At 37.9% G+C, this 23,441-nt stretch overlaps 1 protein-coding gene across 1 annotated transcript in view; it reads left to right on the forward strand.

The window, feature by feature from the left end:
• Window positions 1-23,441, forward strand: part of DCDC1 (doublecortin domain containing 1) — a 461,265-nt gene that overhangs the window by 381,752 nt on the left and 56,072 nt on the right. Inside the window, 8 exon segments of the mRNA XM_079930692.1 lie at window positions 70-251; window positions 2,268-2,366; window positions 6,171-6,270; window positions 9,089-9,224; window positions 10,808-10,961; window positions 14,353-14,511; window positions 15,642-15,842; window positions 21,819-21,912. Coding sequence (XP_079786818.1) covers window positions 70-251; window positions 2,268-2,366; window positions 6,171-6,270; window positions 9,089-9,224; window positions 10,808-10,961; window positions 14,353-14,511; window positions 15,642-15,842; window positions 21,819-21,912 — 1,125 coding nt within the window.

A 23,441-nucleotide genomic window follows, 5' to 3' on the forward strand; every position in this document is an offset into this window, starting at 1 on the left:
TTTTTTAATATATAGGAATGACTCTTCCTATTCACTTATTATCAATTTTCTTGTCATTTCTTTCTGAAGGAGTTTGATTGGCCAATAGAAGGGCTGCTTCTTCCAAACGGTCCTCCCATGAAGAAACCCATCTCTAAGACACTGGAGCAATATGTCCCTGTGAGACTCAGAGTTTTGCGGAATGGAGACAAGAACAAAACCAGAGCCCTTATTATAATCAGTCCAGACATCTCACCTAGGCAGAAAATGCAGTAAGAACAACTTGTTCATATTTCGCATCAAGCATACTTTCTAATTTCTACAGATTTTTGTCTTCTTGATTACAGATGTTTTTCTGGGGAAATTTTGTGTTTATTCTTTAAAAAGGGCTCCCATATTGATATTTGGAGGTAAAAATAGATACTAAAATTCATTTAGTTTCTATGTTAGGAACTTAATTTGAACACTGGTGATTTAGGCTGGCCATGAGAGAACATGAGTTAGAAATAAGTAGTTCTGATAAAAAAAAGTTTTATGATCAATATCTATTTTGAATTAGCATTATTGTTTGGGTTTATTAATATATTTTGAAATAAATGAGCTCATAAATTCCTTCTTAAATCTAATTTTGTAATTTCTTATTTAAGTTAGTATTTACTTTGTTATTATTTACATTATTTAAGTTATTACACACAATTATTTACATTTAGATATTTGGAATATTTAATGAACAAATATAGTTCTCAAAATATAACTTTACATAATCTGTATCCTTGCCTTGGAATAACATTTTAAAAGTTTACCATCCTAGAAAAGCATCGATCTGCCCTTTAGCTTACGTTATGAGGTTGGAATAAAATCTTCCCAAACACCCAGTATTTCTGCAACATTGGAGAAAGTCACCTGCTGTATTTTCATTACATTTTATGACAAAAGGAATCATAGATCAGGGCAAAACTCTGATGTAAAGAATGAATTAAACACATTTTTTCTCATATTATTAGCTGTGATATTACCTCTTGACCTTTCTTTTGAGATGTTTAGAATATTTGAGGCTGCTGATAATAGTTTAATATTACTTTCTTCACATTGATTAAATATACTTCATACATCACTGAACAATGAGTAACATTCAGATCGGCTGTCCACTGAACTGCCTATAAAGATGATAAAGTAAAATTTTAATCTTCAAAGTAAAGTCAACCCTGAAATTGAAATCTTTGACGCATACATTTCATAATTAGCTCATTCTACTAGACATAAAATGTGAGGGTAATGCCCTTAAAGTAGTATATGACTTTTTTTTTAACATGCAAAATTAACAGGTAATTTCTATCCCTTCCTATCTTTATGTGTCTCAAAATTATATAGAGATTTAATCTGATCAATTTATGTTTTAAAATGCATGATTCAATCAGGTAATCCAAACATAATTTGAGAGATTTGTTAATTTGGACAGCTATTCTAGTAGAGAGTATGTGAAACTCTCTGCTAAGTTCATGGAACAGTGTGTCCTGGTTAATCAAATATTCATTTTGTTCTCTACATGAATTAATTATTCCCAAATAATTAAAACACAGTGGCATACATTTGACATCAAAACTCTACTGAATATAGTTTAATTTTTCTTGGCTGATTCAGAAAATTTTCTACAGGATCATCAATAGCATTCCCCACACCTTCCCCCCAATCTTTCTGTAAGTACTGGAAACAGAAGATTTAAATAGGGAGTGTTTTGGTTAACATTACATTTGAACACTATATCTTTCATTTAATAAAATCTAAAGATTCTAGAAATACACAATTCTTTCTTACTTGAAAATTTGAATGATGTATATTGCAATTCTTTTACTGTGATCGTCATTAATTTTTTATTAAAAACATTTTTAGTTTTGGATTGATAACTGAAACAGTATCTGAGTAATATATGAATAAACATATAAATATGAACAGTATATGAATAAAACATCAAAGGCAAAATGAATGTAATCTCTGCATTTTCTTCAAAGTTGATAAATTCACATCTCAGAGTGTTCAACATTATTGGAAAAGGATTCAGATATTGAAAATTTATTTTCTTGTATAAATTTTTCATAGTATAAATGTTTGTGACGTTTAATATTTAATTGTAGTAGTATTTGAAATCCTATTTTTTTAAGAAAGGCATTTTTTTAGAGTAAATAATGATAAATTAAAACCTCACTATTTATTCACATACTTAAACAAGCTGAATGATAATTGACAATGTATACTGCCATATCAATCAAATCTTGGATCATTTTTTTCAGAAATGTTGACACTGAAAGGAAAGGGAATGTGAAAAATTATGTCACTAAATATTCTGAAACAGAAACAAACCAGACTGGATTTCACCAACTTTTGGAGAGGTAAATACTACCCTAAATGCAAAGATATATTCCATTCAAGTGCCTGAATGATTATAACACAAAATACCTATGTACCTATATAAGAAAACAATTGTTAATATAGTGATTCTGGAGTTTTTAATCTGTGAAATATGTAAGCTATAAGTACATGATACCAATGCTAATTAATATGTTTTTCTCCAAAATTTCTAGGTCTGGTGGTTTCCCCTAGCTTCTGAACTACAAACTCTGTAAATGTAAATTATTCCCATTAAAAAATATATATTTCACAATTTTACAGCACTTTGGTTTGAATTTGTTTGAACTGAGGGCAGTATATTTACCTACTTTAAATCAATTTTTAAATGTCACTAATCTATACCATATTTTTATTATACATTATTATAATAAAAATTTTATTATACATTATTATAATAAAAATTATTTATAATTTATAATTACATTATAATTTTTCTTTTCATCAATATTTTCCTACCCAAACAAGATTTATTCCCATAGAATTTGATAGCTGTTCAAAAGTAGAGCACCTGGTATAAACTTTTTCACAAAATATATCTTGCTGAATATGAGAGTGTAGTTTTATAGAATTTAAGGAAAATTATGCTATCCTTTAGTAATTTAATAATTCACTTTAGACGGTTTCGAGGATCTTTTGTTGTTGTTGATTCTTCCATCTGCAAAGCTGAAGGGAGACCTAACAGCATAACAAGACCCATTTAAAAATAATAGATATAGACCGTTTTTGTTGATATTTAAATTTGCAGGAAACATGGAGCATTGGAAAAACCAGTCCTGAGAGAACAAAGTCAGAGATAAGACTCTGCTTTTCTGGATACTCTGTAAATCCAAGCCACATGGTTATCAGTCCTAACTCTTGGTGTGAGGGTCAAAGGACTTCATGTCTAGGACCCTTGCCCCCATGTATTGGGTTGGCCAAAAAGTTTGTCTGGATTTTTCTGTAACATCTTAAGGAAAGACCCGAGTGAACTTTTTTGGCCAACTCAGTAACAGAGAAATCCTGAACTGCTCACTCAGTATCTCAGCCTCAGTTTCTTCCCTGTTATTCTATGATGATGCCCTCTCAGGAGGCCATATGATGTAGTAAAAGACCCAGAGAGTTTTAGGTTTGAATTTCAGCTTTTGTACTCACTAGCTTTGTGACCTTGGGCAAGGAACTTAATCTCCAGGCTCAGTTTCCTTATCTGTAAAATAGGCTTCTCAGAAAGGGTGTGAGAATTAAACGCGAGAGTAGACATGAAGTGCTTGCAGTGCGTGATCCATTTTAATAATGTGTTGCTGACTTATATGTGTCAGGTGCTTTACAGGTATTCACACATTTAATCTGTAAGATATCCCTATGAGATAAGTACTGTTACATCTCCCTTTTACTGATGGGGAAAATGAGGCTCAGAGAAGTTAAGTAACTTCTCCAAGGTTACACAGCCAATACATGAGAGGGCTAGAGTTTGAACCCAGGCAATTGGACCACAGAGTACACATTCCTTATTAGGCACTTAAGAGCCAGTTCTTTTCTTCTCTCTCCATTGATGTTGGCTGGCACATGAACTAGTTAGAGGAATTCAATACAGAGGAAACAGCTTATCCCGTTCTCTCCAGCCCACCTACATGGGCCAGTTGAATTCAGCACTATTAAAATAGGGTTTCCACAGAACTTGTTGGAAAGTTCCTGATACGAGTCTACTATTTGTACCCTGAAAATACTGTGCAATATTAAGGGTCTGGGCTAGTAAAAGGTAACAACTTAGTAAACTACTTCCTATATATAAAATTTGAAGTTTTAAGAGTTACTGAAGACAGGGTGATTCTGTAGATGAAGTTAAGGAATATATGCCCGGTGGTAGCTACATCAAACTAAAGATGTGTTCTTCAGTGGTTGCTTATGTTTTGCCAGTGTAGCCAGTGCAAAGATAACTCTTCTAAAGCACAGTAGTGAATTTAGATCTGAGTTTTAGCATCTACTGTTGGATTTGCATTTCAGAAAAGAAAGAAGTATAAAAAAATAAAATAAATAAAAAATAAAATAAAACAGGTTTCCAAAAAAAGAAGAAAGAAAAATCCACCAGCTTCCCCTTCACTTTACTCTCCCACTTGTCCTAAAACTGGTTACTCCCACAGTCCAAAATTCTCCGAGGAAAATGTGAGTGGGATCAGATTATCATGATTGTAACTCTCCGTAGGTCATGCTTGGATTTGGGGTGAGTAGCAGGAATTGGGTTGGGTCTTTGGGCAGCATCCTGAGAGAATGAAGCCAATCTTCTGGTTGGGGCTCAGTTCTCTTACAGTTCTCCCTCCCACCCGCCCCGCAATACCTCCACCCGACAATTCCTATGGATGAGAAACCCAGTCCAGTTCTCACCAGCCCATCAGCTTCCAGAGTTGTGACAGGAGAGGGAGAGACTTAATTCCCACTGGCTTATTTCCTTCTAAGACCTCTCAGAAAAATGGAGGGCCTAATTACCTGCTCGATTGCTTTTGGCCATCTAAGGTAATAAAATTGAGAAATATTTTTCATACAGCTGAGTCTTCTTGATGAGCATAAAGTCACTTCTAACTCATTTACTCTAGACAGTACATTCTAATATAAAACAGCATTCTTTAGGACACGACCCATCACTCTGTTTAGCTCTACTTCCTCTTCCCCAGAATTCCACCTCTTTACCTCTACCCTAAACTGACTATATAGATTCCAGCCTCTCCACCTCCAGCCCATCTTGCACTTTTCTGACAGTTAACTTTCTAAAAAGCAGATCTGCCAACACCATACCTCTACTATAATTCCTTCAATGACTTCCTGATACTTAACGGGATAAAGGCCACGTTCATTAGTCTGGCATCCTAAGTGCTTTCAGTTGGTTTCCATCTTTTTTACCAGCTTCATCTGGCTCTACCTCTTGTCCACAAACTCAGCTCCAGCCATATAAAACTTCTCTAAGTCCTGACCCTACTTGGTGAACTCTGGTTTATTCATCAAGGCCCACCCCGAATGTTACTTCCTTACCTGAGGCTTCCCTGGAAGAATTCATTGGTTTTCCCCTGTGTCCTCACCTCCCTGGCCAGGTGCCTGTGACAGCACCCACTAGTTCATATCACACTTCAGTTGCTGACTGGTCTCTCCCCGCTACTAGAGAAGGAGCCCTTCAGGAAACAAGGAAACTGTATCGTTCATCTCAATATCCACAGGGCTGGCCCAGAGCTTGTTTGAGGGGAAAAAAATCACTGTTTAATGTTTAACCTGGCAAAAATTTCCTATTTGAAAGGGAGTTAAAGAGCTATATATAGGGATCACTTCTGGTGGAGAGAGATGAGGAACTGCTGGGTGATGGATGTAACTTTGGAGAGAGTAGAACTTCAACAGCAAAAGCTGAGGAAGGTGTTTAATGTAGAAGGGAGAACAAGAGAAAAGGCACACAAATAGGAAAGTAGGGGCATACTGAGGAGTGAAAAATAAATAATGATGTGGGGTTTTTTGTTTTTTTGATTTGTTGATCATGCTTGGTACTGTGCTAAGCATGTTTCATAATCAACCCTTAATCTTCACAGCAACCTTGAAAGGTAAGAAATTTAGGCTTAGAGAGCTTAAATAATTTGCCCAGTCTTAACTTGGAGAGGGAGAATGAGACTCAAAAGGGGGCTGCTGGTTTCCAGAACCAAGCTCTTGACTATCCCACAGTCCTGCTGAGCTAGTTGTTGTTAATGATCCAGGCCCGTGATTTCTTTTATTTCCTCTCTTCTCTACTGGAAACTTTGCATGTACAAGGTCAATTTTTGTGTCTCTTATTACAGGTGCACTGAAATTTTAAATTTACCTTCTGCAGCTCGGAGATTGTTCAGTGAAAAGGGGAAGGAAATCTTTGCCCTAAAAGACCTTCAAAGAGATGAACTGGTAAAGACATGAGCGTGAAACTGGAAATATTAATATATTGATACTATTAAAAGGAAAGCGTTTTTAAATATAAGACTTCAAGCACCATTTTTTTCCTGTTATTTTTTCTCAGAATTATCCTAATTCAGCAACCATCAGAAAGTAATAAGAATAGCTGATTGTTGAGCACTTACTATGTGTCAGGCATGATTTTCAGGGCTGTATGTAATAGAACTCATTTAATGCTCATCACAACCTCTGTTATAAATGAGGGCAGAAACTGGAGAGGACCACATTATTAACCACTTGTGGTTTCTGCCCTATTCTTTTTTTTTTTTTTTTTTTTTTTGCGGTACACGGGCCTCTCACCGTTGTGGCCTCTCCCGTTTTAGAGCACAGGCTCTGGACGCGCAGGCTCAGCGGCCATGGCTCACGGGCCCAGCCGCTCCGCGGCATGTGGGATCTTCCCGGACCGGGGCACGAACCCGTGTCCCCTGCATCGGCAGGCGGACTCTCAACCACTGTGCCACCAGGGAAGCCCCTTAACTTTTTTTTTTTTTGCCCTACTCTTTTAAGGGGGTAGATTCTGTATTCTTTTCGAGGCCTTCAAAATGTAGTTATTTAATGATTTCTTACTAAATGATTATTTTACCTTTTCAGAAAAAAATAATCATATCTAGTTTTTCACACACTCTATTTGGGAGGCTGGAGAAGGCTGAGAAGTGGAAGGACTTTAGCTGCCCAGCCTTTCCCCCGACTTACGGAATTTACGGTATCAGCTTGAGAAGAAAACCTGCCTTGATTGATGCCTGAAATTCTTTGAACAGAGAACCAAGCTTGTACCAAATTATCAGAACTTGACTCAGACTCTGAATGTAAAGACCCCTTGAAAGAGTTTTAAACCCAAGTACCAGTGACTAATAGCAGAGGCAGCATGGCAGAGTGGAGACCCTCTGTTCTTGGAGTCTGGTAGACAGTGTTGTTGTTTTTCTAAAATTTATTTATTTATTTTTATTTTTGACTGCATTGGGTCTTTGTTGCTCCACTTGGGCTTTCTCTAGTTGTGGCGAGTGGGGGCTACTCTTCATTAGGTTGCGCGGGCTTCTTATTGCAGTGGCTTCTCTTGTTGCGAAGCATGGGCTCCAGGCGCGCGGGCTTCAGTAGTTGTGGTTCACGGGCTCAGTAGTTGTGGCTTGTGGGCTCTAGAGCACAGGCTCAGTAGTTGTGACCCACGGGCTTAGTTGCTCCATGGCATGTGGACTCTTCCCGGACCAGGGCTTGAACCTGTGTCCCCTGCATTGGCAGGTGGATCCTTAACCACTGCACCACCAGGGAAGCTCTAGACGGTGTTTTGAATTCTAATTCTATCACTGCCAAGTTTTCTGTTTGTTTGATTTTAATATTTTTGTTTTTCCTGCTGTGCTTATTCACTGTGTTATTTTAGAAAGAATTTAAGGTAGATGCATTAAAACATATGACACAAAAAGGTAAATTTAACTTAAAGATAAGTCAATGAGGTCACCAGGGCTAAGCAAGTATGTGTGAAAGGAGGATGAGATGGACCCAGGAGTGATTGTTATACGGACCAACATATTTGCTAGAAATGAATCTGTCAACTGTTCTGAGCCACCAACATGAGGATTGAAACATGAACAGTTACATGATTAAGTATGTCCATGAGAGAAAAATAACCCTCTTGATCAGAAAGAAGATATTTTTGAGAACATTTTCCCTGGGTCCACATACAAAGTATGTATGTAATGATCAGTCAGTGGCCTTAAAAAAATGCAACATTGAGTTTCTTTTTCTTTTTACTGAGTCTTTCTCAATATATTACTCTACTTTTTCCTCACTTCAAAGAAATATGTATTTATTTAAGGACATTTAGGAAGTACCTATAAGCAAAATCAAGAAGAAAAAGTATCATCCCTAATTTCAGCATCTAGAAATATCCACATTAACATTTTGGTGCATATACTGCAAGTTCATTTATACCAGAGGTTAGCAGAGTTTTCTGTAAAGTGTCAGATAGTTAATATTTACAGACCATATGTTATCTATTGAAACATCAGCTCTGCCATTGTAGCACGAAAACATTCACAGATAACATGCAAATGAGTGGGCATAGCTGTATTCCAATAAAACTTTATTTACAAGAACTGGCAATCGGCGAGATTTGATCCTCAGCCATAGTTTACGAACCCCCAATTTTTTTTCAGTGTTTTAACTTCTAATTTTTTAATTTTTTAACATCTTTATTGGAGTATAATTGCTTTACAATGTTGTGTTAGTTTCTGCTGTATAAAAAAGTGAATCAGCTATATGTATACATATATCCCCATATCCCTTCCCTCTTGCATCTCCCTCCCACCCTCCCTATCCCACCCCTCTAGCTGGTCACAAAGCACCGAGCTGATCTCCCTGTGTGATGCAGCTGCTTCCCACTAGCTATTTCACATTTAAACCCCTGATTTATACCCACTTACCTTCCCCCCATCCTTCCCTTCCTTCTTTCCTTCCTTGTTTCCTTTCTTTAAAAAATTATTTTTTCTACAACTTTTTATTTTGAAATAATTAAAGATTCATAGGAAGTTGCAAAGATAGTATGGAGAAGTGTTTTTTCAGTACAAAACCCTGTAGATCCATCAAACTTGTTGCTTTTATCAATAGTTTGTGCCTTTTATCACTGAGTATGGTGCCAGTTTGTTTAACCATTCATCTGTTGTATTCACCTGTTGTATTCACCTGTTGTAGGGTGTTTTGATTGTTTCCACTTTGGGCTATAATAATGCTGCTGTGAGCCGTTGTATCTGGGATTAGAGACTCATTTCTTTGGTAGGTGTATGTTTCATGTGGAGAACACTGGATCAATCCTGATCTGTCCATTGCTCAGCAGAAGAAGCAGATCTTCCTGAGGAACTTAGCATCAGATATTTCTAAAATTCAAACTTTCTGCAGTACACGTAAGATAGAGGGTAAGCATTGGAATTATTTACTTTATATATGTACAGCCAAAAAAAAAAAAAAAACTTGATGATATTGCTTTTTTTTAAAAAAATCCAACTTTGTTTAAACAGGTCGTATTTCACCCCTGCATCTTGCTGTTTAGCTTTAGACTAATTTTTATGTTTAACAGAGTTGCATATTTTAATTCACACTGTACTTTGGATGTGCAGAGAAAACATACTTTCTTTATTTTGTCTTTAATAAATTGGGCCTTCTTTGTGAGCCCCAGCTACCCCCATCAAGGAAAACTTTAAATGTACAGTCAGGTTTAAACTTGTCCCATCCATTAATTTAAATAGTCCCTTTCGGGAAGGTTTTCAGGTTTCTCAGTTTCCAGACTCTCACTTTAGTTCTTCTCTAGGATGGAAGGAAAGAACTCGGGGTGCAGATCCTCTTGCTTTCTGAGCCCTGCTGGCTGAAGTCCATGGCTGGGTGACAGTATTCCATTCTTTTGGCCCAGATAATGCTTTGGGTGGGTGGTACTTCCTGCCTGCCTCAGCCTCCCCTCTGCTCCCTCTGGCCCTCTGCAGCCTGGCTGTGGTTGGGTAGCCATCTCTACAAATCCTTGCTACAGAGCCTCTTGACCCCTGCTTGGCAGTCACTTCTGGAAAACTCCCCTGCACGGCTCTTAGTAAATCCTGGGTCATGGCTGCACTTCCCGGAAACCAGACCCAGGTTCCTGTGGCTATGCCCCAGATTGGCGTGGTGAGGACAGCTCAAGAGGTAACTCATCACCGCGTCCTGAACCATAGGCAATGTCCTCAGTGTTTCCTTGTCTAGCTAAGATTCCTGCAGCAAAGCTTGTAGGCAGAATCATGACACCCAGTGCTGGTTTTCTGCCTTCCTTTGTGTTCTGCCACAGATCCCCTCAGGCCCAGAAATGGTAGGTTTCCTCCAGGTCAACACTGAGATAAGCTAAATGGGAGCTAAAGGCTTTTGGAAAAGACCCTAAATCATGACAGTGTCATCTGACTTACATGGCCATTGTCTTGTGCCTGAATGTCAAAACTGTATTTGTACTTTCGCTTTCCTTTTGTAACAATTCTCATTCCTAATGGTCTACCACCTTCCCTTAAGGCTACCCCAGGATCAGGACAAAGGTCCTACATATAGAAGAGAAAAATCATTAATATAATTTAAAACATTATCTTATTGCATATCTTGAACACTGTACATTAAGCTTTGCATGTGTCTTTTAAGGCATTGGGAACTTTCACTGAGGAGTTTGGATGCCAGAGAATGACCTAGAGGCATACATCTAAATAATGGAACCCATTTGAATAGTTAGAATTTATAACTAACTTATTTTTGGAAAGACCTATTTTTTAGCACTTTTGACTGAGAATGTCTTGAGAGGAATTTACAAAAAATTAAATTAAGTGAAATCCAATTTATTAGTTTAAAGAGCAACTATCAATTATACTTAGAATGTATTCTCTTAGACCAAATAGCTGGAAATTTTCTGCATTTTTATTTTAACACGTGTTTTCAAAATCCTAGTGCTCTGAGGTCATAACTAATATGTCCATGCAATTTGTGCATTTCTCCTCAGCTCTTGTTTTAGAAGTCCAAAGTGACATTGTGTTGGGAGCCAAGCTTGCTGTGCGGAAACCAATTTTTGGAGAAGAGAAGCAAATTATAGAACCAGAGGAAAAGCAAGTGCAAAAAAATGCTTTAACATCGGGAAATGCTTCCAGTGAAATTCTGTAAGTAATCAGTGTGGCCAGAAAAGTTACCTGGTTCCTATTTGAACTCAGCTCATTAGCTCAGTAACACCACAGAGCCCATGCAGGGAACCCACGCCAAGTTTGTGAAACTAATAGAAGTTGAAGAGCTAGTATTTAATTAGTTTCCTGGCAAAAGGATAGAGCTGGAGCTTCAGTGTTCAACAAGCACAATGATCTACTTTCAGTAATTTTGATATGATGTTGCTATTTTTAAAAGACTGGAATCTTAGAACTGGAGACATTTATTTGAGGAATTCATCATGTTTTTGTTTCCATAAACATGGACTTCAGGAACAATTATGCTTCTTCCTTAATGTAGGTTCAAGTTGAATGCATGTTAATATAAGTTATCATCCTGGATTGCTGAAATAGCTTTCTGATTGGTTTCTATCTCCATAATCTCCTCCTGCCAATTCACCTTGAAGTTTCATCTATGGACAATCTTTCTAAAACACAATCCTCTTTATACAGTTCTTCAATGGCTACCTATTGCAGACAGAAGATAATGTTTAGTCTGGAATCCCAAGCCCTCCTGACCCTGGTCCAGGCCTGTCATTAACCCTCATTTGTACCCCCATGCCCACCTCCACTCCACACTTTTTCTTTGTGCCACATGAACTCCAAGCTCCAGCTCGGCAGCTACAAGCTGTCTCTGGGCTGCGGCCTACTCCACTGATGCACTGCTGCAGGCCTCTCACCACATATTCATTTCTCTCCAGCTGACTTGCCCCGTCCTCGGTCTGTGGAAGGATTCTTTATCATTGAAATCAATCATGACAATGTCTGTACTAGCAATGTACTTATCAGTTCCCTCCCCTCTACTCCACCAACCACCACCAATTTGGGAATTCCTTGAGGGCAAAAACGCTATCACACGTGTTGTGTGAAGACCAGGATAACTGACTTTTGTCATCATTTACAGAATAAATGAAGGAATCATTGAATTAGTTTCCAAATTATAAAACCAAAAATAGCAAGTCAATTACCATTGCAATAACTGAAAATTAATTTGTATACAAATTAATTTTCATTAATCATTGGTATACAAGCTGTTTTAAATAACTGTTTCTATCCTTAATTACAAGAATATTAACTTTTATGTTAGGAATCAAACTTCCTCATTTTGATGGGTAGTTCATCTGGTCCTACATCCTGACACTAACAAAGGCACCAGAAAGCCTTTTTCAGAAAGAGTGATTTGACCTATATTGTATCTTCCTCAATTGTTAGAGAATTGGCCATAAACTTTTCTAACATTCCCTTTTGTTCTTCTTCTAAAGAATGTATCTAGCCTCTGAGTTATTATACTGCACTTGGAAAAAAATAAATAGAAAGTAAAAAAAAAAAGAGCATCTTTGAGAGCAAAGATTCTTGTTCTGATTCATAGATTTCATCAAGGCCTGAAATCTTTGAGCTAAAATTCTTTGAGTCCACTCAAAACATAATGCAGGAGCATGGTGACTTAATAATACTGCACTTCATATTTGAAAGTTTCTAAGAGAGCAGATCTTAAAAGTCTTCATTACAAGAAAACAATTTTTGGAACTATCTGCAGGGATAGATGTTAACCAGACATATTGTGGGGATCATTTTGCAATATATACAAATATCAAATCATTATGCTATATACCCAAAGCTAATATAGTGTTATATGTCAATTATACCTCAATTAAAAAAAAACATAATGCAGGAATCTCCTGCACATTCTAGGCAAGCTCGTTTGATCCAGCCTCTTCTTGAATACTCCTAGGAACAGGGAGATCACTATTTCACAAAGCGGCCCATTTTAATGTTGAAATAATAATTCAGAATACCTCTATCCTTCTATAACTCCATTGGTAAAGTAGACCCTACCCCACCTCACCCAGTTTCCATCACAATTTCCTGTTTTATTCCACTTGTGATATCCATTGTTTGTTTATTCATTTACTTATCTACTGTCTCTCTTCTTCCCACTAGAATGTAAGCTCCGTGAATCCTAAGAACTTAACTGTTTTGTTCACCACTATTATCCCCAATACTTAGAACTCTGTGCCTACAATATAGTAGATGTTTAAGAAATATTAGTTAAAGGAATGAATGATTAAATAATGACTAGTTATATGAATGAATGAATGGACATGAATCAATAAAGCAAGATGTATTTTTAAATGGCTGTTCTAAAACTAACTTGACTGTCCTTCATTTGCTTGGGAGCCGAGGAGTATATGGATATCCCAAGTTAGAAAATCCCATCTGGATTTGGAGGAAGAATCTTGTTATGTCTAAGAATGACTTTTTTTTTTGTCTGTTTCCCTCAAAGAAATTGAGTTGGTAGGAAAGCTGTGCTTTTTATTTTCAACACAAGATGGCACTGTTGTTTCTTTCACTGTTAATGAGCTTTTTGTCTTCAGAAGCTGCTTGTGCTGCAGCTCTGAATAAGGCTGTTGTTACCCACCAATTTCATATCCACACGTAATACTTTTGTTACATTTGAAAAGTGTATGGTCTGCTCTGCTAACGCAGGAATTGTCCCTGGAGATTTGGGTAATTCGATATTGCTTGCAGTTACATCAAATTACTGCAAGCACCTTGGTGACCACAGCCTCCCCCAGAGAACTTTATTTACACATATGCACATTTAGAGTGCTGAAGTATGCTTGCCTGTGTATTTATCGTGCCTTCAGCAGAGCAGTCCTCAGTTGTGTCATGATCCCACGGAAGCAAGTGTACCCTAAACAGTGCCTGGGGATTCGATATATTCAGATCTGCATGGTGGTTATGTTTCCATTCACGATTTCATCTTAATAAGAGGCCACAAGGCTGACTCAGTTATTCAAACTATGACTATTTACTCTAAGTGTTTTTGTGTATTATTCTCTATCAAAACCTGGCACGTTTGTGCTGGTGCTATTTGAGTCTCTCTAGATTTTTCTATTGAGAGGAAAAGTTATTAAGATTCCTTAACATTGTCTAATGAGTAAATGTTATGAAACCTAGTAATCTAGGCTGTCTGTTCCAGACAGAATTATGACACATTTATGGAGTAGGCAAGAGTCTCATTACACGTTTGTTATGAATTTCCAAAACTACTGAGTAGTCTTAATCTTAGTTTTGAAATATAATACATGACCCCGTTTTCTTCCTGAGTAAATATAACAAAGATGAATGCTGCTTATTATGTGGTTGAGGGTTCATTTGCAGCTTTATATTAAAAAATCTAAATTGTGTATTAGTAGGATGTGAATTTGCAGTGTTAGACACCATTATGGAAATACGACTTCCAGATCCACCAACATCATTCAGGATATTATCAGACTACACCTCAGAGAAAATTCTGTGAGTATAAATCAGATTTCTTAGACTTCTGTTTCCTTCTGAACCTTGATAGAGATTCACATGCAAGAGCCCATCTCCGAATGAAGGCTTGTCACACACTTCTCAGGTATGCCTGGCAGGAAACTTCTCATAACTTTGATGAAGATGACAGTCTTCCAAAGAAAATGGAAGAAGAGCTCTTTGAAAATGTGGAACCAGAGAAGAAATACAGGTAAAAAGTTGCAAGGGATTCCTGTTAGAGATTTCTACCTGGTCTTAGATTCACTCACTTTAGGGCAAAAATATTACTGAAGATTTACATTACTGTTAGTTGCTCTTTACATCAACACACACATTTTTGTGTTTCTTGTGTTTTTGACTGAAGTATTTACAAGTACTGGTGGCAAGTACCTTCTCACTTTAGCTGTGTAATGTAATTTCTCGTTCACTGGTGTCTTTTCTATTAAAAGGGAAGCTCATCCGTCTTTGCCTCCTGAGAACTTAGGACAGAGCCTGTATATTAGTTGAATGAATGTGTAAATGAACTTATGAATAAGCATGTAAAATGCCTTGATGTCTTTAAGAAATTAGTAAAATGCAATTTCTTCCTTTTTAACTTTATTTTTTCTCTGGTCAATGTCCAATGAAATGACAGGAATCTATAGTACTTGGTATTATTCCATAATCTTTACACATTTACTTAATGTTGTAGCAGTTTACATGAATTAAACAGTTTTAGCACTTCAACACTTAGCATTAGTCCATGCACATAGTAGAGACTTAATAGACGTTTACAAATTAATTGCCAATGCATTGTGATTTTTAATAAGGTTTAATAAGTCTGCTTAATGCCTTAAGAGATATTTAAGTATGAGATTCCTTTGAATTAACTTATTAGTGTATCATTATTTTGGTTTATGATATTTTATGAGTTGTTAGGGAAGATTCAAAAACTTGGAGAATGGGATTCTGTTTGCCAGGGATTCTGTAGATGGAGGATAGAAATGATCATGATTTGAACAGAACTCCTTTATTTCTCTCTGTTCTGATTCATTGCCCTGTTCCTACTCCTACCTCTTTTTCCCTTCAAATTATCTCAAGTGGATTTTTTCTTTGCTGATGAATTTCTCATGTTCTCTTGGATAAATATTTATTTCTAATATAAAATAAACTCAGAATTCTACTTTTTACATCAGCTTGACAGTGCAAAGCAAGTAACATTGCTGTTGTCCTGATGATAGTGCTTCCGCATTATAAGTGAATTTGGTTCATGGCGGGTCTCTTGCCCACAGAACTTGCTATCTCCAGCACATCAGTGCACAGGACATTTTTCTGCCACTAATGGGATTTTCTTTATCTCAGCCATTCTCCAAAACAGAGTAAACTGCAGAAGGTGTGCCACCAGCAGTTTGAATACAGAGATGGGCAAATTATAAGCTATGCTTCTCCTCAGCTAGTCTTGGGGGTGCAAGGCCCCAGCCTGCGTTCAGGCATGGAGGTTGTTTTGGTGGAGAAAAAAGCAGATGATAGTCATCAACACTGGAGGTACAAGGAAGACAGCAGGTAAACCCATTATATTTGGGCCTCAATATATCAAAGGGTGAATAGGAGCCTAAGAGATCCAGCATGGTCCCCACAGACCAGGCAGGGGTATATTTGAGGACTTTGGATTTTCTATTTAATGTGGCCAATAATATTTTTAACCTACTCAAGGAAGAGAAAGATTGTGAAGTCAAACGTAAGTGCTCAGTAGTCTACACACAACTCATCCACTATAGCTTCAGGTAAGAAACGTGAACTCTAGCCTACTAGGTTCATAGTTGTTTTTTTTTGTTTTTTTTTTAAAGAAGATGTTGGGGGTAGGAGTTTATTAATTAATTAATTAATTATTTCTGTGTTGGGTCTTCGTTTCTGTGCAAGGGCTTTCTCTAGTTGTGGCAAATGGGGGCCACTCTTCATCGCGGTGCACGGGCCTCTCACTATCGCGGCCTCTCTTGTTGCGGAGCACAGGCTCCAGACGCACAGGCTCAGTAGTGGCTCACGGGCCTAGTTGCTCCGCAGCATGTGGGATCCTCCCAGACCAGGGCTCGAACCCGTGTCCCCTGCATTAGCAGGCAGATCCTCAACCACTGCGCCACCAGGGAAACCCCAGGTTCATAGTTTTAATGGGCCATTGAGGTCAAGAGAGAGCTAGACTCTCATCTAACTTATTTGTGTGATTTGAAAACATAATAAAATCAAGTAAGAATTCTAAAAAGTCCCATTTTAAAAAATTTGCAGTACTTTTCATTAACACAGTCTTCTGCGCCGCCCCACATGCATGCCTTCCCTCTCTCCCGTACTTCCATCATATAACCAACTGATGTGGCTTCCACTCACACAGTGAAATCGAATTGAATTCTTACCCTAATCAGATAAATCAACCCAGTGCAATGGCTGGCCCTTGTTTGGATCTAGCTTGAAGCCCACCACTGTCAAAAAGGTTAATTCTGAGACAATCAGAAGAAATTTAAAATAGTCTGGGTACCAGATGATATGAAGGAAGTCTTGTTAATTTTGTTGGGTGTCATAATGGTTTAATGGCTATGTTTAAAAAAAGTCCTGATCACTTGGATGTATATTGTAGTATTTACAGATAAAATTAAGAGAGATCTCAGCTTTGTTTTAAAATATTCTAGCAAAGCAAAAATTTTTTTAATGGGGACAGGGGGAGGGGATGAAACAGGCATGGCAGAATGTTGATAACTGTTGTGTCTGTGGCGGTTTCTTATACATTTCTCTCTGGTTTTGTGCATGCTTGAAATTTCTTTAACAAGAGAGATGACAACTCCTTGGTTTTTAGATGGTTTGCTTCAAAGTCTACCATTAGTGTTATATGGTGGGGCTCCAGGGCCCTCTTCAGTCTCTTGAAATACTACAGAAAATGTGTTTGTGTATCTGTGTAATACTTTTTTTTTTCTTTTTCTGGGAAAGAGCTGTGAAGATGTGTGATGCAAAAGGCTTAGGGGATCGCTGCTTTGAGAGAGACTGTATAATCTTCAGCAGGCGGCAGCAGAGGGCCCAGCATGGACAGGAAAGGAGCTAGCCTTCCTCTGCTCACTGTCTGAGATTCAGAGCTGCCAGCAAGGAACACATGCAGCCTTGTTTCAGAGACAGCTGAAAAGCCAACCTGTAGACAGACCTGGTGAACGTGTTCTTTTGCCCCATTTATCCTAGCTAAGCTGACTTTGCGACAGGGGAGCTAAGAAGCCGGCTTTTGGCCCTGCAAACGGTTTGCTTTGTGGAACCGGAATTCATTCATTTAGCTGCAGAAGATTATCAAGGGCAGTGGTTTAGGTGCCGGTGCTTTAGCAAAGAACAAAACATAAAAATTCCTGCCCACGAAGCTAGTGCTACCCCATCTCTACATTTCCGGAATTTAGAGCTACATCTTACTGCCTTGGCTTTCTGTATTATAGTAGAGGTCCCGCTTGAGCCTAAGTTGGAATTCGAGTATGGCTGAAGGGCTATAGGGTGGACACGCATGGGGAATGAGAGGAGTGACCCCAGGCACTAGACAGCCACACTTGATAAGTTTAACTCAGGAACACTTGGTCATCAGAAGAGAGAGCAAGTTCTGAGTCCCGCTCAGTGTCTGTACTACTTTTGGTTTTCACCCTAAGTGCTGTGGAGAAATCAGGAGGACAGGAAGGCTGTTTAAGTAAAAACAAAGGGAAGCTCGCCTAAAACTCTAGGCACTCCCTTACTGCTTTGGAAAATCTAACCACATGTAACACCAAAGAGGATGGTCTCTTCCGATTTCCTTCCACTTTCCAGAATGCTCTGCAATGTTGTCGTATTGAGGCCTTCCCATGTCAAGCCGTAGAAGAGAGGGACAGTTGGAGGGAGATGGTGGTATTGACTGATCGCTGGCTGGAAACTGTAGGGTCCAGAGAGAAGAGGTGGAGCCGTGAGGGGGAGGGGCAGTGGGACAGGGTTCGCTCCTGAACACATGGGTCACCGTTTAGGGACTCCCACAGACACTTGGGCAGGAGAGGTTTTGCAGAAGTCTTGATGATTAGATGTGGGCATTATTCAGAGGAACTTATGTCCCATGGCAGAAATGTCTGTATAGTGACAGTAATTCTGAGCTTTCTTCTACATTTTCCCTTGACATTTTTCTTTTTCGTGTAATTGGGTGTTGAAACCCATTTGTTCTGATAAGCTGGTGAGGCCTGGAGAACCTTGGGTTACACTACGTAGCAGAAACCTGTAGAAAATTCCATTTATGTGAACCATAGTCTTTTGATCTTCCATATTTTTCCCAGGCAGTAAATTAGCATTTATTGAGGCAACTTCCCAATCAGAATTTGTGTCAATAGAGCAGAAGCCCAGTAGCTCACTGCCAGCATGACAGGAGGTGCCAAGTTCTATTACTGTGCCTAGAATTTTCTACCATTAGTCCTTTCATTCAGTCCTTTGGGTCTTGAATTACTTTTTCATTTTGGCCTTCTATTTAAAATAGAGAATAACTAGAAAATCTGATATCTTAAGCAATTATAAGCAAAACCTCGTAAGGGAAAGTTTGACTATGAGAACAAGGCCTAGCTGGGAGAGCACATGGTCTAGGAGAGTAGTATAAGAGCAAGGGGGCACTGGCGGGCAGTAGGAGCTTACCAAAGACACACTTACTTGGTTTCTAGCCACACAGAAAAATGGTCCAGGTCAACTTTTGAGATAAACTGGTATCTTTCTCCTATTTTCAACCCTGGCACAATCTGAATTAATCATTTGGTCTCAAAAGGGAAATATGAAAAAAATGCTCAGGGAAAAAATTCCCCTTCAACAAGTTTCAAAATTATAAAAGGGAAAATACAGTGTTGTGGAATTCAGAGCTGAAAGAGATTTTGAAATTTTTCTAGTCTTAGTCACCTGATTCTAAAGCTAGGTAAACTGAGGCTCAAGAAGATGAAGTGACTTGTATGCACTCGCACTGTGGGTTAGTAGAAGAGGCTGTGCTGTCGTGCTGGGATATCTCTGGGACGCAGAGTCAGTTCTCACACTGCCGTTTGGCACGTAGTGGGCTTTATGTAGAAGTCTAAAAGCTCAGGCTTCCTGCAGAATGTAAGCACTCCTGCGATGGGCAAGTGACAATTGACAGTCCAAAAAGGAAAAGAAAAGTCAACACTATCATGGCTGAGCATGGCACTGAAGCATGGGAGAAGTTGCTACATCTATTCTAGGCAGCAAAAACAGAGAAAGCTAGGCAACTAATCTAGGCACCTCAGTAAGTTGTTGCAGGAAATATACAATCATTCATTCATCTGACTACTACTGAGTGCCAGTAAAAATGCAAGATGCAAACTATGCCACATGCTGAGGCTACGGAGATGAACAATATTGAATACCAGCTCTCGTGCTGTGCACAGGCTTGATAAATGCTAAAAAGGTATTTGATAAAATTGAATACCCACTTTGGATTTAAACTGACACTTCGTTAACTAACACTAGAAGGAAGAAACACATTGTAAGATTAATAGTGATTGTCTTAGGAATATAAACGATGTTTCAAATTCTGTTTTAATTTTTACTATATTTTCTAGTATTTTGTAAATGCTTTACAATGAGGATATTTTGTTTTATGTTCAGAGATTTAAATTAGATATCTAGAATTTTTTGTCTTGAAAGGAAAAATACGTTACTCTTATCACAGATCTCCCCCACCCCCGCTTTCTCCCCTTTCCTCCACTCCCACATCATTAAATTTTATATTCGAGACTAGTTATATTTTCCACAGCAGGAATGCCACTGCTGGTCTGTAATGTAACTATGTTGACAGACATAAATAACTGGCTTTTTCTATGCAGACAATATCCTTGAATGTTCGGTCTATTCTTGCTTTTAAGTGATGTACGGGAAAGAACTTGAGGGTTTTAGCTCTGTACTTTGCTTTCTTTTTTTTTCAGTCAAAAATTATTATTTTAGTTCCAATATTATTATATTATTTTAGTTCCAATATAAGATAATTTAGTTCCAATATTAATATATTATTTTAGTTCCAATATAAGATAACTTAGTTATCTTATAGATAGATATATCTATACATATAGATATATCTATATCTATATAGATAGTTATCTATATAGATATAGATAATTTAGTTCCAATATTAATATATTATTTTTATAGATATATCTATCTATCTATATATATATATAGATAGATATATCTATATAGATATATCTGTATAGATATAAATAGTTATCTATATAGATAATTTAGTTCCAATATTAATATATTATTTTTATAGATATAGATATATCTATATATATAGATCTATATATAGATATAGATATATATATAGAGATAGTTATTTATATATATATAGATAATTTAGTTCCAATATTAATATATTATTTTAGTTCCAATATAAGATAACTTAAAACATTCAATATATATCTTGGACTTTTAGGGAATACTCATTTAGAAAAGAAGAATTTGAGGGAAAGCTATAAAAAAAATCACAACAATCGATAATAGTAGCTCATACTAAGTGCCATGAGCCAGACAGTATTCCACACATTTTTTATGCATTAGCTCATTATATTCTCAGGCTGAAAGTCCTGTGCGGTATGCACCATTATCCTATTTTACAGATGAGGAAACTGAGGCTGAGAGTTGTTAAGCAGGTCTTGAGATATACTCAAGATTTAAACTCAGGCATTGTGGCTCCAGCATCCATGCCCCTAATCACTCTGCCACACTGCCTCTCACAACAGCAAAACAGGTGAGGAGAGTGTCTGGGTACAATCTGGAGACAGAAAACAGGCAGTCATTTAAACAAGGGATGTTTAACATAAAGAATTATTAAGCTATGCTAAACGAGTAACTATCAGATTTTTTTAATAAAAACCTCTATACGGTACTCTAGGGCTGAGGGGGTTGAGGACAAACTTGGGATTGGGTCCCTTCCCTAAGGCTGGAGTTCAGAGCTCATTGGAAGAAGTATGGGTGCTGTCCACTGGATGGCAGGGAAATGTGTTGGTTTGCATGGCCAGATCTGTTCTGTGGTTGCTGGGCAAGCAGGAAGTAACCCTCTGGAACGTACGTGGGTGTGCAGCTATTGCTGGGCACGTGGAGATGCAAAGATATGGGGCTGCTGGTACAGCAGAAGGTCTGGAGCACGTGGTGTCCATGTTGGGAGGGCCATAAGCAGTTGATCACCAGGCCAGGCCTGGGCTGTGAGGGTATTAAAGGACCACGTGCATTCTGGGCACGTGGCTGGGACAGAGCATCCCTGGACACCCTCACTCCCAAACACTGACCCCAGGCAGCAGCGAGAAAGAACTGGAGTGCCTCTTTCTCCTTCAGTGTTCTTCCAGCACTCTGCACTGAGGAACCTCAACATTGTGCTTATGGTTGGGAGAAATGCCCAAAGGTTTTCACATCCATTAGCACAGAGTATGTATGGAGACAAGAGGCAACACACAGATAAGGGGCACAGAGGGAGCTCTAAGTTGTCATGCTGCTTTGTAATGGGCCTAATCCTGTTTTCCCAAGGACCTTTCACCTGGTGAGTAACCCAGACCTGGTGCTGGCAGTGTCTATGACCAAGGCTGGAGATGAAGTCTGTGGCTATCCGGTTATTGCTCAGGTAAGATATGTAGAGGCTAAAGAGTAATTATAGCCCTTTATTTAGTTAAATTTAAGGAAAGCTCCTTGCTTCCTTGTTGTAGAGAAAGAAAATGGCTGTCATAGAAACCTATCTTGAATGCCATTGTTAAAATATTTACAATAGTCTGCCTAGATTTCAAATTGAACATGTTCCTGTAGCTCTGAATTTAGTTTAATCCAACAGATGGTGATTGTGGGCTTGCTGCATGTCAGGAGCTATGCTAGTTACTTAAATCAAATCCAATGGCAAGCGTGAGAAATTATCCCAATAGCATTCATAGCATCTCAGTGGTGGGTGCAGTCAGGTGAATGGCTGTTAGATGCGTGCATTTTAACTTCAGTGATTTGGAGACATAAGCAAGTCCCCTCTCACCTGGCAACGGGTGGGAAAGACCGTGGTCAGAGGAGTCTTTCTGGAGGGTGTGAGCTCTTCAATGCTAATTCTACTGAGACTCATTTGAAATATACTTTCAACATACTTTTGCAAATGCTTATAGCAGCCAAACAATTTTTGGAGACTCCAGAGAAGGCTGGTTTCATTTGAATTTTGGGTAAAGACCTATGGGGTTGGTTTTTTCTTCCCCGCTTTTGTCTGTTATCCTTACTTACCAAAGACACTCCTAGACGGGTATATATTTTTCCTTGTTAGGAGGAGAAAAAGTTTAGGAGTGTCCCTGCTCTGCATTTACTTTCTGTATCCTCCACAGTATTTGCCATCTTTGTGTTGAACAGAATATACTGTCTCCAAATAACATTTGTTTTATTCCATATTTTAATAACAGTGAGGCAACTTGTTTTGCAGGTCCTGAATCCAAAATTGGGATATAGCAATCTGGACAAATACCAAAGCTTAATTAAGCCTTCTATCCTGATGAAAAATATGGACTAAAATTTTATTCTAGGAGACACAGTATATATAACATCAAATTTTTCCCTGTCAGGTGCCTCTTTGGCATGGACCACAGTGAGATAAAACCTTATGCAGATGCAAATTTTGTACCTTAATCTGTTACATAAAATTATAGATATGGATGTTTTCCCCTAAGGTTCCCATTTTATAAGAAATGAGTTTGATCCCAAAGTTATTTGTATTACCTTTCAAGAATTTTTTCTTTGCTTGGTGTTTCGTTTTTATTTCTTGAAGCAATCAGTTTGTGAGAATATATTAAAGTTCATGTAAAATAATAAAAATGAGACATGTTAAGTTAATGTTACTAAACCCCCTCCCTGTTCCTTGAAATATAATCTTTGTTTTCCATACCTCTGAGGGATGCTCTGTTGTTTGACTTATTAAATCAATTCCTGAGATCATTTATTTTCCTCTTCACTATCAATCTCTCCCTGGTAAAGTAGGTGTTATTCATTATAAAGTTCCTTGAGGTGTCATGATATGTTTAGTTGGAACTAATCTAGTGTTTAAATTCCTTGAAATTGAAACTACTCATTTTTTTAACTTATGCTCAAACCAAGTTTTATAATTACAATAAAGATGCTGTTTCTAATATATAA

The sequence above is a fragment of the Stenella coeruleoalba genome (genome assembly GCF_951394435.1).
Source record: "Stenella coeruleoalba genome assembly, chromosome: 8".
Lineage (NCBI taxonomy): Eukaryota > Metazoa > Chordata > Mammalia > Artiodactyla > Delphinidae > Stenella > Stenella coeruleoalba.